The sequence below is a fragment of the Pan troglodytes genome, chromosome 2 (genome assembly GCF_028858775.2).
Source record: "Pan troglodytes isolate AG18354 chromosome 2, NHGRI_mPanTro3-v2.0_pri, whole genome shotgun sequence".
Taxonomy (NCBI): domain Eukaryota; kingdom Metazoa; phylum Chordata; class Mammalia; order Primates; family Hominidae; genus Pan; species Pan troglodytes.
Genome location: NC_086015.1, coordinates 36,384,586 through 36,403,144, shown reverse-complemented (window position 1 = coordinate 36,403,144; position 18,559 = coordinate 36,384,586). Strand labels below are relative to the sequence as shown.

Below are 18,559 nucleotides of genomic sequence, written 5' to 3'. Positions count from 1 at the left end.
GTTATATCTGATCAGATATAATGAAAAAAGTAATAAAATTAGAGTTGACTCTGTATTAGTCACAGTGCTTTTGATAAGACAAACTAAAATCAAGCAAAAAGAAGAGTTCATTCAAGCTGGGAGCAGTGGTGCATGCCTGTAGTCCCAGCTACTCAGGAGACTGAGGTAGGAAGATTTCTTGAGCCCTGAAGTTCCAGGCCAGCCTGGGCAACATAGCAAGACCCTGTCTTTAAAAACAAAACAAAACAAAAAACAAAATAGGCTTGGCACGATGGCTCATGCCTATAATCCCAATATTTTGGAAGGCCGAGGCAGGAGGATCATTTGAGGCCAGGATTTTGTGACCAGCCTGGGCAACATAGTGAGACCCCCCATCTCTACAAAAAATGAAAAAATTAGCCAGATGTATAGTCCAAGCAACTTAAGAAGCTGAGCGGGGGGAAGATCACTTGAGCCCAAGAGTTCAATGTTACAGTGAGCCATAATCGTGCCACTACACTCCAGCCTGGGCAACAGAGTGAGACCTTGTCTCAAAAACAAACAAACAAACTAATAAAAAGCAAAACAAAATAATTCATTGGCTTGAGTAACTGTGATATGCAGAGGTATACACCCACTTCAGGCATGGCTGGATCCAGGTGCTCCTCAGGCACAGTCAGGACCTCCATCTCCTGGCTTCACTCTGCTCTGTGTTGGCTTTTCAGGCAGGCCCTCTCATGAGCTCTGACAGCTCAGGCTTACACAATAATCCTGCCTTCGTTATTTCAGCCTGTCTTTTCCAGTGGCTCTGGTACTGTCTTAGGCTGCCATAACAAAATATCACATACTGGGTGGCTTCTCAACAAGAATTCACTTCTCACAATTCTGGAGACTAGAAGTTCAAAATCCAGTTGCCATCAGGGCTGGTTTCTGGTGAGGCCTCTCTTCATGACTTTAGATGGCCACCTTCTTGCTGTGTCCACACATGGCCTTTTCTCTGTGTACACGGAAAGAGAGAGAGAGATCTCTGGTGTCTCTTCCTAAAGGGACACCAGTCCTATTGGATTCTGGCCCCACTCTTATGACCTCATTTAACCATATTATCTCCCCAAAGAGTCCATCTCCAAATACAGTCACACTTGGGGGTAAGGCTGCCACCTATGTATTTGGGGCAGGGAGGACACACAATTCAGTCCATAATAGGCACTATCTCTCATTAGTCCAAATATGGGTCATGGTTCCATCTTTCAACGAATTACTATGGCCAGAGGAGTGGAACATTTTTGGTGGCCAGGTCAAGTTCTACCTACCCATGAAGCTGGGGGTGGGATAGCTTCAGCCCAGTAGAACCATAGGAACTGAGTGAGGAAGGGGTGGTTCCAAAAAGGAAAACCAGGGTGTGAGTATCAGAAAGCGGAGTGAATATTAGGCAGTGTTATGGACTGAATGTTTGTGTCCCCCCATCATTTAAAAGTTGAAGACTTAACGCCCAATGTGATGACATTTGGAGATGGGGCCTGTGGGCAATAGTTAGACTTAGGTGAGATCATGAGGGTGGGGCCCTCAGGGGGGGATTGGTGTCCTTATAAAAAAGACACCAGAGAACCTGCTGGCATTCTCTCCACCATGTGAGAATACAACGAGAAGGTAGCCTTCTGCAAGCTAGGAAGAGAGCCCTCAACAGGAACCAAATCGATCAGCACCTTGATCTTGTACTCCCCAGACTCTAGAACTCTGAGAAAATAAATTTCTGGTGTTTAAGCCACCTGGCCATGGCATTTTGTTAGGAAGTCTGAGCTATGCCAGGCAGACAAAGGCATCAGGTATCCATGAAACTCTTCCAATATCAGCCTTTAAAATCCTTTTCCAGTGAATTTATTTGTTTATTTATTTATTTATTTATTTTTGAGATGGAGTCTCGCTCTGTCGCCCAAGCTGGAGTGCAGTGGCGCGATCTCGCCTCACTGCAAGCTCCGCCTCCTGGGTTCATGCCATTCTCCTGCCTCAGCCTCCTGAGTAGCTGGGACTACAGGCACCCGACACCATGCCCAGCTAATTTTTTGAATTTTTAGTAGAGACGGGGTTTCACCGTGTTAGCCAGGATGGTCTCAATCTCCTGACCTCGTGATCCATCCGCCTCGGCCTCCCAAAGTGCTGGGATTACAGGCGTGAGCCACCGCGCCCGGCCTCCAGTGAATTTTTAAAAAGTTTATTAGGTTCCGTAAACCAGTCAAACTCTCAGGTCCTTCTGAGAATCACCAATCAGCTGCCTTATATCCATTGGAAATTTATTGCATCAGGCTGGCTCCTGAGCCAAGGGCAGCCCATCAGTGGGTTGGCCAGTAGTGTTTGGAGTGACCTTATAAGGGAACTTTGCCTAGTAAGAGTGAGAGCTCCACTGATGATCCTCTGTCCTGCGGAGTTTGAATGTGAGGCATTGAGAGGGGTTTAGCAATTGGGACATAGAGAGAAGGTGGAAGCCAGGAGGCTGGATGGGCCATGAGAGGAAATAAGGAGAGGCAGAGCAGAAGAGAGTGGCTGAGGCCCAGCAGAGGGAGAGCGGCATGTACTCACCACAGCGGGGCCAGCCAGGATACCTGGTCTTTAGCGCCAGGTGGGACCCTGAAACCTTTGTCTCTGTGCTGCCTGGCTGTGTGGCTGAGAGGCAGGACTCTGGAACCAAACTGCCTGGGTTTGGCCCTTAGTTCCATCACTTGCTAGATGTGCAACCTTGGGCAAGCCTCTCTCAGCCTCCATTTCCTTCTCTGTAAAGAGGAACAACAATAGAAATGACCCCTCAGGGTAACTGCGAGATCTAAATGGGATAAGACATATGGAAACGGTCTAGAGTAGCATCTGGCTCATAGTAGTAAATGTTACCTATTTTATCATTTTTCCTAAGTCCTTATGTATCGAACAATGAGGCTTCATTATCTGAGGGCTGAGGGACTCCTGTAGGTTGCCATTTCCATAACCATAAGCATCAAAGACCATCTTTAAGGGTGAAATAAAAGATTTCTTGGATTTAGGTAATCCAAGGAATTTTGAGAGCTGCTGGGGAAAAGTTTTACTGAGAGAGGAAGGGAGGAGAGGAGGATTCACCTTGTTATTTGCTCACAACCCTCACTCAGCAAATGTTACGGAGAGCCTTCCACATGCCTGACTGAACACTTCCCAGAAGAGGAACTCCCTCCCCCAGGGAGTTTGTAACCATAGCAATACAGGGAAATAGAGTCAGATAACCGAGGAAGCTGTGGTCGTCATCTCCGTCATCTCTGTTGGGAGGAGTCGGGGTCTGGGTTAGACGGTTCCCTGTTTGTGTCCAGTATTTAGCAGAGTGCCTGGCCCAAAGTAGTACTCAGTTTATATTTGTGGGATTAATGCAGAGCTGTAGCATCCCTGTAAGGGATGGCCCAAAGCTGGGAGTAACCAGCTTGTCTTGAACTGGGAGGAGAAAGTTTCAAAAAAGAATATGTGCTTGGAACTAGGTCTTGAAGGGCGATTAAAAATTTATGGGGTGGGCAAAAGAGGGAATGACATATGTCAAGAAAGGAGGCATGAAGCCGCACCACGGATTCCAGGAATTCCCAGTCCTTTGGCGTGGCTGGAGTGTGGGGACTTGGGGAAAAGGGCTGGGGACCTTGGCTGGAGAGATACCACAGGACTGCGGATGCCCACCTTAGGATTTGTGCTTTATGTAGACAATGAACACTGTGAGGATCAAAGGGGTTAAGATATGTCAAATGCTGAGAACTGTTGCTGACAGTAAGATGATGAGTATGATGATGATAATGAGATCTCTTTCTTATCTTTCCTTATCCCATGCTGTCATTTGCAATCACCTGTGAAACCTATGAAAACTATACCTGCCCAGGCTCAGCCTTGGAGATTCTGATTCAGTGTGCTCAGGCGGGGCTGGACATCCATGTTTGGGAAGAGTTGCATGGGTGATTTCGATGCGTATATGACCCTGGTTGAAAACTGCTAACCTGGCAAATGCCCGCCAGTCTCACAAAGTCCAGCCAAAATGTTACGGCCTCTGAGAAGCCTTCTTTGAGTGATGAGCAATCCCCATGGCAATATTTATTGAGCACTGACAAAGTGCCAGGACCTGTGTCAGGCACAGGAGTACATGTTCTTTGCCCAGACTGAGAAAACAGGCAATATGTATGAAAAATGCTAATGATAGAATAAAAGTGGGGTACTATGGGAGCCCATGGGGAGATACCTTACCCTGTCAGGGATGTGATGGGGAAGTCAGGGAAGGCTTCCTGGAGGAGGGGCCATCTTAGCTGCATACTGAAGGATAAAGAGGTGTTAACCAGCCTTGGGTGGGTGGAGAAGAGAGTTCCAGGTAAGTACTCGGGCATGACAGATTAGAGGGGATGAAGTTCATGCAGGCTTAAGCATGAGGTCCAAAGAAGTGGGAGATGCTACATGAGGCTAGATAGGTGACAAGACAATATGGCAAATGTGATTGAGTTACCTGACTCCTGTATATGCACCCAGCCCTTTGCCCACACTGGAAGTGTGTGACATATCTCACTTTAGTTGACTCTTTTGAGACTGGGAGCTCATAGAAAGAAGTCATGTGTGGAAACTCGGCAGTCAGGGTCATGCTGCCTTGGGTTTAAATCCTAAATCTGCCACCTACAAGCTCTGTGAAGCTGGGAAATTTCTAAACCCAGATGGGACAGATGGGTCAACCTGTCCCATCTGTCCCAATGGGAATGAAAACTCATACCTATGTTTGCTAATCCAATTATTTTCTGCTGCATATCAAAGCAACCCAAAGGTTTGTGGCTTAAAATAATCTATTGTTATCTCTCATGGCTCTGTGATTTGACTGGGCTCAGCTGGTTGGTTCTCATTTGGAGTCTCATACTGTTGTAGTCAGAATGCAGCTGGGGATACAGTCATCTGAAGGCTCAGCTGGGTTGGACATCCAAGATGGCTCTCACATGGCTGACAGCTGATGCTGGCAGTTGGCTGGGAGCTCAGTGAGGGCTGTCACTGGAATGCCCACATGCAGCCTCTCCACAAGGCTTGGGCTTCTCAGAACATGACAGCTGGGTTCTGAGAGGAAGCATTGCAGAAAAGGTATTCCAGGAAGCAAGAAGAAGCTGCCAAGACAGATAAGGACTACGCCTGGAACTGAACATCTTTACTCCCTCTGTATGCTACTAGTCAGGGCCTGCCCACATTGAAGGGGATGCTGAAATAAACTCCACCACTGGATTAGGAAGGTGCGTGATGATATTGTTGTGATCATCTTTGGAAAATACAATCTGCAAAGCCTTCTGTGAGGATTCAATAAATTAAGGCATGGAAAGTCCTCAGCACAGTGCCTGGCACATACTAAGTCTTCTAAAGTGTGCAGGCTCTTCTTGGCCTTCATCCTGACATCCTCAGCACCAATCACAATGCCTGGTATGCAGTAGTGGAGCTTTATAATTTTTAAATTAGACAGGGGGAGACCTGTTTAGTACTTCGTTATGCTTAATTGCTGTGCAGCCCACGAATAATTGTGACTGTCATTAAACAGGGAAGATCAACTTCACTCTTCTATTAAATTCTTACTCTAAACATGAAAGCTCAGTCTGCATTATCTGTTGAGCAAGCAGAATAACCGTCTACTTAAAAGTGGGGAACAGGCTGGGTGTGGTGGCTTATGCCTGTAGTCCCAGCACTTTGGGAGGCCCAGGCAGGTGAATCACCTGAGGTCAGGAGTTCGAGACCAGCCTGGCCAACATGGCAAAACCCCACCTCTGCTAAAAATAAAAAATTAGCTGGGCGTGGTGGTGTGCACCTGTAATCCCAGGTACTCGGGAGGCTGAGACAGGAGAATTGCTTGAACCCGGGAGGCGGAGGTTGCAGTGAGCCGAGATCGCGCCACTGCACTCCAGCTTAGGTGACAGAGCAAGACTCTACCTCAAAAAAAAAAAAAAAAAAAAAAGGGGGGGGGGGATAAATTAGAGGAAACATCTGGGAATTCAAGAAAAAAAGTGGAAAGAGCACTGGATTCAGATTTAGAAGACCTGGATTGGAATTTAGGGGCCTCAGAGCCATTCTGCACATCAGTCTCCACATCTGCAAAATGGGGTTCACGTAGCTTACCTCACTGGGCTAAGGACTAAATGAAATTATACTTATTCAGGTATTTGGTGCCTGTTAGTGGCCTCTGAAATAGGCTGGGATGAAAGTGGTTGGACCTGGCATGTTGGGAGCATTGGCAGACAAGTGCAAACAGCACTTTGAGCAAGAATCTAGCAAAAACAAAACAAAACAAAACACCCCTCTGGGTTGCCCTTGGCTTAGTCCCACCCTCTTTTGCGTAGCCCTCGCCCAGCTTACGTGCATTGTCCAATATCCCCTCAGGTTCCCAAAACAGAGCTCTGTGCACAGTTGCGGGTGGACAATAAAATTTGCTAACAATTATTTCCTGGCTGTGGCCACTTGTACTTAGTTCCAGCCGGCAAGAGATAATTTGGTGCTGAATTGCACAGGTGGTCCCTGCATTACCCCATCTCCCCACAATGTATCTCTAGAAAAACCACCATAAAGTTGACTGTCAACCAGCACTGATGTTTGTGTGCTTCGACATGATTGGCAAAAAGAGAAGGTTTGACATTGGCCAGTGAGGGAATGGTGACATTTGGTGGATCAGGCAGTGAAGCTTTAGACAGTTGACTCTTATTTTCTGATAACTTCCTGTGTGATTATTTGCCATGTCTCCCCAGGTAGATAGACTGTGGCCTCCCTGTGGACATTCCGCTTTGTGAGTGCTCTCTATTGGTTATAACTTGCAGGCGGGTTGCTTCCTCATGCTTTTGGCTGTACCTGTAGAAAGGATGGGACAAGGGGAGGAGCCCCTAATTCCTTAAGCAGTGAGAAGGTCTGCGTTACGGCCAGTTTTGCTTTTCTTGACCTCTGGAATAAGCAAGTGGGACTCCAGTTGCTGGTCTGCCTGCAAGTGACATTGTCCGGACCTCAGTGATTGCATTTGTGAAATGTTCACCCAGAAATGGGCTTGAAATGTTGAGAAAGGCCATCAAACACCACACAAGTGTGGGGCATCATTAGTCTTTGTGCTAATGCTTTCTGCCAGAACTGGTACTTCTTTATGAAGCTACCAGCAGAGAAAGGAGGGAAAAAAGTGGAGACAGAGAGACAGGGAGACAGGGAGACAGACAGAGACAGAGGGAAAATACATGTATCTGGGGAGAGAAAAGCATTGCTATTTATTATGGGCTGAATTATGCCTCCCCTGGCCCCCCACCAAATTCATATGCTAAAGTCCAAACCTTCAGTACCTCGGAATATGACTGTATTTGGGGACAGGGCCTTTAAATAGGTAATTAAGTTAGAATGAGGTTGGTAAGGTGTGCCCTAATTCAATATGACTGGTGTCTTTGTAAGAAGAGGAGATTAGGAACAGGCGACACAGTGAGAAGGTGACTAAGTGAGGACACAGTGAGACGGTGGCCATCTACAAGCCAAGGAGCGAGGCCTCAGAAGAAACTCAATCCACCGACACCTTGATCTTGGGCTTCTAGTCAGAAGTGTGAGAAAATAGATTTCTGTTGATTAAGCCACCCAGTCTGTGGTACTGTGTTATGGCAGCCCCAGCAAACGAATATACCATTTATGTTTTGCATTCAGAACCAATAAATAATTCTTTCAGAAGACAAATCTCTTGATCATTCTCAAAATATCAAAAGCATTTCTTAAAAAATTAAAAACTGTTTTTATCCTTAAAACTTGGGGATACCTCTTTGCCTTATTTCTGAATGTAAATATATTAAAAAACTGTAAACGTTATAGTAACAATAAAAAGGAAACAAGCAAGAAAAATAAAAGCCTTTTAACTAAGGCTTAAACTTTTTTTTTCCCTGTCTGTCTGAAACTTTGTGCCCTTTGACCAACATTCCTCTCTCCTCCCCTCAGCCCCTGGCAACCACCATTCTATTCTGCTTCTATGGAGTGTGACTTCTTTAGATTCCGCATATAAGTGAGATCGTGCAGTATTTGTCTTTCTGGTGCCTGACATTTCACTTAGCATAATGTCATCCAGGTTCATCCTTGTTGTTGCAAATGACAGGATTTCCTTCTTTTTTTAAGCCGAACAGCATTCCATTGTATGCCCACATTTTCTTTATCCCTTTGTCTGTTGATGGACATTTAGGTTGCTTCCACTTCTCGGTTATTGTGAATAATGCTGCAATGAACATGAAAGTGCAGATACCTCTTTGACATGCTGAGTTATTTTCATTTGGGTATATACCTAGAAGTGGGATTGTTGGATCATAGGGTTGTTTTATTTTTAACTTTTTGAGGAACTTCCATACTGTTCTCCGTAATGGCTGGACTAATTTACATTTCCACCAAGCGTGCAAGTTTCCCTTTTCTCCTTATCCTTCCCAATGCTTATCTTTTTTGAGAATGGCTGTTCTAGTAAGTGAGAGGTGATACCCAATTGTGGTTTTGATTTGCATTTCCTTGATGATTAGTGATGTTGAGCATTTTTTCATATACCTGTTGGCCATTTGTATATCTTCTTTTGAGAAATGTCTGTTCGGGTGCTTTGCCCATTTTAAAATTGTGTTGTTTTTTTCTTGAGTTCCTTATATATTTTATTATATTTACCCCCTTATTAGACTTGCACTTTGCAAATATTTTCTCTCTAAACTTAAACATTTAGTTAAGACCAAGTTTAAGTGCTCAAGCATTAAGGATCATGCCCTTAACTTGTAGGAGAGGCTGCCCTTCAGCCTGTGCCAGCTCTCATTTTATATACCATTCCAACGAGTCTAGTGAAAATTAAGAACACTTCATTAGAAGGGGTTAGGCTGCTGCAGAGGGGAGATGTACGATCATAAAAGACAGACTGTACTGTCAGTCTGGACAGTGAGGAAAGAGCCTATAAATCTATGAAAAGTAGACACAGGAATTAAGAATGAGGCCATTTGGGGTGGGACTTTGCTGGATTATAGCACTGTTATTAATGATCATCATCCCTTATTTTATTTTTTAAATTTTATTTATTTTTTAGAGACAAGGTCTTGCTCTGCTGCCCAGGCTGGAGTGCAGTGGCATGGTCAGAGCTCACTGCAGCCTCAAACTCCTGGGCTCAAGCAATCCTCCCATCTCAGCCTCTCAAGTAGTTGAGACTATAGGCGTGTGCTACCGCACTAGGCTAATTTTTCTGTTGTAATTATTATTTTTTATAGAGACAGGGTCTTGCTATGCTGCCCAGGCTGGTCTCGAATTCCTGGACTCAAGCAATCCTCTTGCCTCAGCCTCCCAAATTGCTGGGACTACAGGCACATGCCATCATGCTCAGCTACCCCTTATTTTTAAAAAGTTAAAGTCCAGTGCTATTTAAGAAATCACAGAAGACTATTACATGTTATACCTTCTCTAAGTATGGTGAACGAATGTTCTGGAATTGTGTAAGACAGCAGAATAGTGTGAATGCAAGAACTTCTCTCCATGTAGGCTAGAAATACAAATGTAAATTCTCATAGTTTTTTTTTTCCTACTATAAGTAAGTATACAGATGTAAATTTTCACAATAATCTTGTTATTCAAAATTTGTAAATGAGTGATTTGCAGGCAGGCAGACTCTCTTTCTTACTTTATCCATGAAATTTTTCATAAATGAGATAAATGATGACCAAAGCTGACTACACTTCCTTCCGAAAAAAAGGCAAAGGCAACAGGTGCAGTCCCCTCAGTGGTCCTCATGCAATTGCCCAGGCTGCTTGTTTGTCTTTGCAAAGAGGCTGGAAGATTTTAATTTTTCCACAAATAGGATACTGATTGTTTCAACCTACTAAGACTACTGTTTTATCTTGTCTTTTAGTTAAAAATATTTATTTCCAGATTATGAATGTATTTGATGCTTACTGGAGAAAATTGGGAGAAATACAGAAAAACAAAATAAAAAATCACCTTGCGATCCTGCACTCTTTACTACTCAAGTTTGCTCTGCCTTTTGTAAATTCAAAGTTACACCATAAACATTTTCTACTAAAAACTCCTTGTAAACAGTTTTCAGTGCCACTGATATTTTTGTGCGCACAACTTTTCTCCATTACATATTTTTAGAAAGACAACATGTTAACTGATCTTCAATTTAATGACCAATCTAGCAACCACGGTTCAGCACAGCTTGAGAAATGTATCTGTTAAAAATACAAAGTGGAGTCATTAATAATGGTGTTAGCTGATTCTGATTCTGAATAATCTTGGGAGGGGATATTGGGAGTACATTAGTTTCTAAAGGCTCATTGAGTAGATGTAAGTACTTACTTCGGCTTTTCTCCTACTGTTAGGGTTTTAGGCTGACTCCAGTTGTTTCCCTGGATTAAAGACAGGATTAACATTTTTGTGCATGAATCTTAAACTCCTAAGAGATACATCCCCAAATCAAGGGAACAAACATATATACGGCTTTTCATATATAATGCCAAATAGATTTCTGTAAATGTACTACCTTATCCCCACACCTTGCAGAGTTTTCACCTGGTTCCTTTCCTCACAGTCCAGATGTTTTCAGTAAACTAGGCTGGAGGAGTTGGGGCGGAGTGAGAAAATCTCAGTGCCAGCCCAAGCTATTCAAACTAAGTAACCATGGGCAAGTCATTGACAACTCAGTGGAGCCTCCATTGTCTCTACGAGATAAATGGAGCGATGGACATCTGCCTAATGTAAGGCAAAGATTTTTTTTTTTTTTTTTTTGAGATGGAATCTTGCCGTGTTACCCAGGCTGGAGTGCAGTGGCACGATCTTGGCCTACTGCAACCTCCGCCTCCCAGGTTCAAGAGATTCTTCTGCCTCAGCCTCCCGAGTAGCTGGGATTACAGGCACCCAACACCATGCCTGGCTAATTTTTCGTATTTTTAGTAGAGACAGGGTTTCATCATGTTGGCCAGGCTGGCCTCGAACTCCAGACCTCAGGTAATCCAACCGCCTCGGCCTCCCAAAGTGCCGGGATTTACGTGAGCCACCGTGCTTGGCCAGGGCAAAGATTTGAGGATCAACTGATATTATGTGTGAAACTCAAGTATAAAGTTGTAGGTCGAATCGTATGAAATTGCCATTTTTGTAGGACAGGGTCTAATAGTGACCATTTCACATGGCTAAACCTAGTACCGTATCATTAAATGGTTGGAGGTTATTAGGCCCCACAGCTCATAAACAGTCATTTCTATGTTCTAGAAACCTATGTACTGGTTGTGTGTTTTCCCAGGTACCCAGTTCATTAGCCACCTGGTAGCTGCTATTTATCAAGCACTGTTCTGACAATCATTTCTGGGTAACATAGATGCATCCACAGATTCAGCTCTTCACTTCCAGGTCCCTGCTGGCCTCATCACCCAGCTGTAGCCTCCTGCATCTCCTGGCAGTCTCCCATCCCCACAGCTCTCATTTCACAGACCTCTCTTAAGCTTGCCCTCTCTATTGGTTTACCTCTATTGTCTTCTAACTCACCCTTCACGGTGTTCTAGGACTCTTCATTAACTTCCCAGTCTTTTCACTGCAGTAGACATTTAATTGAACACATACTACATTCCAGGCACTGTGCTGAGCTCCAGAGGGAAGATGGGGATGAAACCTCACCTTCCCAACTCTCCAAAAGATCACAAACCAGATGGGATATAGGAGGTAATAAACAATTCAACAGCATGGCAGATGGGAGAAGGGCTAGAGTGGACATTTTTAAATATTCCACTTTTTTTCTTTTAAAATCAATTTTATCAAGCTATAATGTATATTAAAATACACCCATTTTACGTGAATAGTTTGTGAGTTTTGACAAATGTATACACCCATGCAATCCCCACCACAATCAAGATGCAGAATATTCCTGTCACCTCAGAACATCTCCGTGTGCCTCTTTGTAAGCCAACTGCTCCATCCCTATTTCCAGGCAACCACTGATCTGCTTCCTCTCACTATAGCTTTGTTTTGCCTTTTCTAGGGTTTCATATAAATAGAATCAAATGATTTTTGTTGGTCTGGCTTCTTTTATTCAGCATAACGTTTTGGTGATTCATCCACATTGTTGCCTATATCAGTAGTTTGTTCCCTTTTATTGCTGAGCAGTATTCCATTGTAGAGATACACAATGTATTCATTCACCATTTGATAGCCATTTGGGTTGTTTCCAGTTTGGGGCAACTATGAATACAGCTGCTATGCATATTCTTGCTCAATCTTTTTGTGGATATATTTCTCATGGGTGGATATCTAGGACTGGAATTGCTGGGTTACAAGTATTGTTTAACTTTATAAGTAATTATACCATTTTACCCTCCCACCAGCGATGTATAAAAATTCCAGATGCTGCATAACCTCGCCAACACCTGGTATTTTTTTTTTTTTTAATTAACCCCTTCTAGAGGGTGTGAAGTAGTATCTCATTGTGGATTTAATTGCACCATATGTGATATCTAAGTTCTTTTTCCTAAATGCCAAGAGTTTAGGTCTAGTCCTCATTCTCAACGTTCTTTGGCACTTAATGCTCAACTTACCTAGAGAGAGAGAAGCCACCTCTCCAGTGACTATTTGCCTTTACGACAACACGGTGGAATTCTCCTAAGTTAAAATGGCTGGAGGCCAGATGGTTCATGTTCCTCCTCCACGCTCAGCTTTCCTATTGCAATGGCCAAAGACAGGTCATGCGGTACTCCTTTGAGTACCCATCCTCCCAGCTCTTTCTTTTTCTAGGATTTTCCCACGCTATTGCCACCTTCAGCAATAACTTTAGGAAGGCCCGAGTCACTGTCAAATGGGCTTTCAAAATTTCCCTTTTTCTACCCTTCTACTGCTAAATAGCATTGGTGCTAAAGTTGGCTCCTCTCATCATCACTACCATCTATACAGGCCCTTGTGGTGACTTGCTTGAAAGGTGTTTGCCAGGATGTCCTGTGTAATGGTTATGATGCATGTTGTTGCAAGTAATGGAAATTAGTTTAAGCGGGCAGAATTGCTCATGTAATTGCAAAGTCAGAGCCTGGTAGCATTCAGGGCTGAATTGATTCAATGGTTCAATGATACTATCATTGATGAAGTTTCTTTCCACCTAACTCTTCGTTACTGTTATCCTATGACTGGCTCCCCCTTGTGGTCACAAAATTTTTGCAAACGACTTCCTGGCTACATATTTTCTCACCCAAGGAGAGGACTGTTGCTTCTAAGAGTTCCATCAAAAGAGCTGCAGGCCAGGGGCAGTGGCTCTCATCTGTAATCCTAGCGCTTTGGGAGGCAGAGGCAGGTGGATCGCTTGAGCCTGAGAGGTTGAGACCAGCGAAACCCTGTTTCTACAGAAAATACGAAAATTAGCCAGGCGTGGTGACACATGCCTGTAGTCCCAGCTACTCCGGAAGCTGAGGTGGGAGGATCATCTGAGTCCCGGGAGGTCGAGGCTTCAGTGAGCCGTGATTCTGCCACTGCACTCCAGCCTGGGTGACAGAGTGAGACCCTGTCTCAAAAGAAGAAGAAGGAAAAAAAAAAGAGTAAGCACGGATTTAATAATTCCACAATGTATACAAAAATTAAAACAGCACATTGTGGCCAGGCACAGCTCATGCCTGTAATCTCAGCACTTTGGGAGGCTGAGGCACAAAGATCGTTTAAGCTCAGGAGTTCGAGACCAGCCTGGGCAATGTAGTGACACCTCATGTCTACGAAAAAAATAAAAAATTAACCAGGTGTGGTTGGTAGTAGACGACTGTGGTCTCAGTGGTCCCAGCTAGGCTGAGGTGAGAGGATTGCTTGAGCCCTGGAGGTTGAGGCTGCAGTGAGCCATTATTGTGCCACTGTACTCTGGGAACAGAGTGAGACCCTGTCTCAAAAAATATAAATAAATAAATAAAAAGTAAGAAAACCCCCCAAAGCCACATCACATTATACCCACAAAATACATGCAATTATTGTCAATTAAAACATTAAAAAAAGAAGGGAAATCATTTATTGAGCACCAACTGTGTGCCAGGTGCTTTAAATACATAATACATTAACACCAGCAGTTAATATGCTTGCTCTCCACACTTGCTAGCTAAATGACTTTTATAACATTTTATAAAATTGCTTAACCTCTTTGTACCTCAGTTTCCTCCTCTGTAAAGTGAGGATAATCTAGTATCTACTGCGCAGGCTTCCCCTTCTGAGAGTTAAATGAGATAATAGATGGAAAGCCCTTTAGTACAGTGCCTGGCATAAAGGGTCAATGTATATTAGGTAACACACACGTACACAGCACGCCTCTTTCCCAGAACTCCCAAGCAAGCCGTGGGTCACATGACCATCTCTGAACCAATCACTGTGGTGGAGGGTGGTCTCATGCTGATGAGCTGAGGCAGAGCCGTAGGCTCCATTCCTAGAGTCCTAATGGAGTCGGCCTCTCACAAAACACTGGGGCTATAAGAGGGTGGTCTGGATACTGAATAAAGACTAGGGCAGTTTGAGAATATGAGGAGGAAGAAAAGATGCTGGGGAGGCAGCCACAAGGTTCCCTATGCCCTGGGTTCATTTAGCTATTCTGAATATTCTAGCAAAAACAATTCTGCCATAGATAGGAAAGTTTTCTCAAAACATATCTTCCAGATGGAATATCTTTTTAATCAGCACTTTTCTTCCCACTTACCTTCCTAAGTTTCTGAAAAGTCATCACTCTGTGATGCCAAGCACTTTCTCCCAAACCCTATCTTCTTTTACATATACCAAAACCCCAAGTTTATATACCCCCCAACTTATAACAACATGCATTATAATCTTCCCCATTATTCTAGGTCGTCATCAACACTGGAAGTTATCTTACCTTCCTTCACAGCTGTCTGCTTACGATTCGCATTTGGCAGCAGATGTTGCCAGCAGAACATTAATGTGCAGCCAAGTTAACAAACGCTCAGGCTGCCACCTTTCAGAGTGCGTGCGCTTGTGTGTGTGTGCGCGTATGTGCGCGCGTATGTGCTTGCATGTATCATATGTCCAGATTTTTTTTGGTGAAAATTTATCTTTTCAATTAAATTTCAGTAAAACCAATTTTTTTCTGTGAAAACTCATCTTTTCAAAATAATAATTGTCTAGAAAACAAAAATATGGACTTTAAGTTGATTTTCTACCCAGGGCTGCATCTTCAGTTAGCATTTCTAAATGTCTGCCTTCTATTACAGAGATATTTCATGTATTTATAATCTTTTGTGTGCTGATGCCCCGAAGGGATTTTCCTATGAAGGGAGCAACTTAAAAATAAAAAATAAATACTGATATCGAACATCCTCTTCTCTAGATTTTCTTGTAGTTTTCAAAGGTTGGCCAAATATTTATCTTTTGGGAGCAGTAAGTTGGAAATAGCAATAAAGAGAGATTAATTGCCTAAAGCATTTTATTGGTTTGCCATGAGTGGGTAAATATATCAAGTTAAAAACTCACTCTGCTCCACCAAAGAGGACATGAAGGTTTTGGAATGGCTGAGAGGTGAATGCAGATGGCAAGCGCAGATGGCAGAGATGAGTTTAAGTACCTTGTACACTATCCCTGTAATAATATTTTTCAAGCCCCCAGAAACCTATTTTTATGTTGACTGTATTGTGTGTGGCTTTGTTTTCTCTTCTTTTTTAAGAGAAAAAACTTAAAGCAAACCCAATTCACAACTTACAGCTCCAATCTGAACAACAGAGAATCATTTTGTTGTCTAAAAACCTACACTTAAAGCTTATTCATGAACGAAGTCTCAGTATTCAAAAGATGAAATAATAATTTCTTTTCAGTGAAAAATAAATGCTTTTTGCTGTTATTGTTTTAGTGAACTCTCAGGGTAACATAAAGGATCATGCTTCTGAAGAAACACCAATAAAGACAAGACAGCAAGTGCCCCTGCATGGACACAAACTAGGCATTGTTCTTTTGAAACAGATGCCTTTGGTGCTACCAGTTCAAGAAAGAACTAAAATTACAGTCTACTTGAAGGACATTTCAAAGTGTGGTTTACGGCACTTTTCACCCCAGAAGTTACGTTCTATAAATGTGGCCGTGATTATAGAAATGACACACACATGCTTGCGTGGAGCATAAAAGCAGGCTTCTTTCTGTTTCCAGAAGCAGGCCTCTGTAGGTTACTGTTTTTTCTGACTTTTATGGAGTGCTGTTTGCAACATAAAGTACTTGAAAAACCCACAGGGTATGTGGAAGGTGCACATGCTTTTGTGAGTGTGAGAGGGAGAGCTGGACGGAAGGGCAGAGCATGCCAACTGTGACTAGTTATTTCAGCTTTTCTGCAAAATCAGTGATGACTGGGAATCAGCTCCCCAAAGATCACATCACCAATTGCCTACAGGTCTGTGTTATGGAAGTTCAGCCTTCCATGGCTTGCTACATTTTGGGCACAGAGTGGCCTTGTGTGCCCCCCGACACCACCTGCTCACACATCCATACCCTACACTCACCTCTCATTTTTGGAGCTCCCTTCCCCACTACCTCTTTGGGCGGGCCTAGTCCACAACCCCAGAACATTCTTCATTGGTACTTTCAAAGGTCTGGGGTGGGTATGACTAGACACTGAAGAAATCTCAACTCTCCTATGTAGGGGTAATCAGAGCTTGGATATGGAATTAGAAAAAGAGAACCAGCACAAACAGAAAAAAACAGCACTGCTAAACAGGTGAGAGATCAAGAGGCAGAGGCCATGGGAGTCATATCAACAGAGCGCACAGCTTCAGCTTTGTTCACGCTCATCAACTACACTAACGTTTCTGTGGTTTTTTGTTTTTCAAAAGCTCATATTGAAAAATCATCCAAGATATACTGCTGTACTAGCAAGAACCATCCTATCTAAAAACACTTCCTCTAAGTTCATATTGTCTTGCTGATGTGAGTTCTTCTCCTTAACTGATAATATCTAATAATGATGTTATAATATTTTTGCACTGGAGATTTGGAATATTGAAACCTTTTGGTCCAGCAGTGTCTTATTATTAGTTTTTTTTTTTTTTTGAGACAGGGCCCCACTCTGTTGCTCAGGCTGGAGTGCAGTGGCATGATCACGGCTCGCTGCAGCCTCCTCCTCCCAGGTCCAAGGGATCCTCCTATCTCAGCCTTCCAAGTAGCTGGGACCACAGGGGTGCACCACCATGCCTGGCTTATTTTTTTGTATTTTTGGTACAGATGGAGTTTTGCCATATTGTGCAAGCTGATCTCGAACTCCTGACCTCAAGTGATCTGCCCACCTCACTCAGGCTCCCAAAGTGCTGGGATTATAGGCATGAGCCACTGTGCCTGGCCTGGCCCAGTAGTTTTCACAAAAGATAGCACACATGTTACTGTGGTCAGCAATTTTTTTTTTTTTTTTTTGAGACACAGTCTTGCTCTGTCAGCAGGCTGGAGTGCAGTGGTGTGATCTTGGCTCACTGCAACCTCTGCCTCCTGGGTTCAAGTGATTCTCCTGCCTCAGCCTCCCAAGTAGCTGGGATTACAGGCACCCGCCACCACGCCCAGCTAATTTTTGTATTTGTAGTAGAGACGGGGTTTCACCATGTTAGCCAGGCTGGTCTCGATCTCCTGACCTCGTGATCCGCCTGCATCGGCCTCCCAAAGTGCTGGGATTACAAGGCATGAGCCACGGCGCCCAGCCAGCAAGATAATTTTAAGATATATTCAATATATTCAGATATTTATCCTTTTAATAGTTATATATTTTTTAATAATGCATATTAGAAAAAATATCACAAGCACGTCAGTCACTGCACTTAGTAGCATAACTTCCCATGAGCTTATCACTGATGTCCAAGGCCAGGTCTGAATAGATGCTTTCTGGGGCAACCTGTTAGCATATGAAAATCATGAACACTGATCTATGATCCCCAGAATTGGGGAGATGAATCTCCCGCCTCTTTGCCCTAAGACTATGGATAAGTGTCACCTGACAATATCATACGATGCAGCCCTGTGAAGAGGGAGACTTCCCAGCCTCCCACCAGCCTTGACAGCCTAGCCTCTGGCTTCAACAGGTAGGTCTCCTTTCTCCAATCAAACACATTACTTGGGATTTTGCAACATTTAATCAAAAAAGAATCTGGCATCTTAAAAGTTAGGTTTACAAACTTGACACATTCTCAATATTAGCAATTTATCTATTTAAACATTGTCTAAGAAAATATGATCTATGAAGACATTAATACATTAATAAGATACTTAAGAGTTCATTATAAGCTACAACACTTTGCAAATAAGTATCCAGTTTAATTGTAACAAACCACAATTTGTGAGCAAATTTAAGAATATAAAAAACATTAATTAGTTAAATACAATTCTCTGGGAATATACATTATACCTACAGCTGTTTTTACAGTGAGAGTCTTCCTTTTTTTTTCCTTTTAATTATCAAAATGGTAAATCACTGTATGGTCCTGGATCTCCATGCTATAAAACTGAAATATGTATTTCCAGCGTAGCAGATGGTGACCAGGAAGGCAAAGAACTGGAGAAAACAAAGCATAATAGAAGTGGGGTTTAGGGCACATCCTAATTAGCAAAAGTTATCATTTCACCTCCATTGAATCACCCACTCACTACC

The 18,559-nt window shown here is 43.2% G+C and overlaps 1 protein-coding gene across 2 annotated transcripts in view; it reads right to left on the bottom strand.

Annotated features, from left to right (window-relative positions):
• Positions 1 to 18,025: 18,025 nt before the first annotated feature.
• The window catches only part of CMTM8 (CKLF like MARVEL transmembrane domain containing 8), a 131,017-nt gene continuing 130,483 nt past the window's right edge, over positions 18,026 to 18,559 (bottom strand). For both annotated transcript variants that reach the window (XM_016940627.4, XM_516349.8), the window contains one exon: positions 18,026 to 18,463. In XM_016940627.4, the coding sequence (XP_016796116.2) occupies positions 18,380 to 18,463 (84 nt within the window). In that variant the 3' untranslated portion in view covers positions 18,026 to 18,379. The remainder of the gene's footprint in view (positions 18,464 to 18,559) is intronic.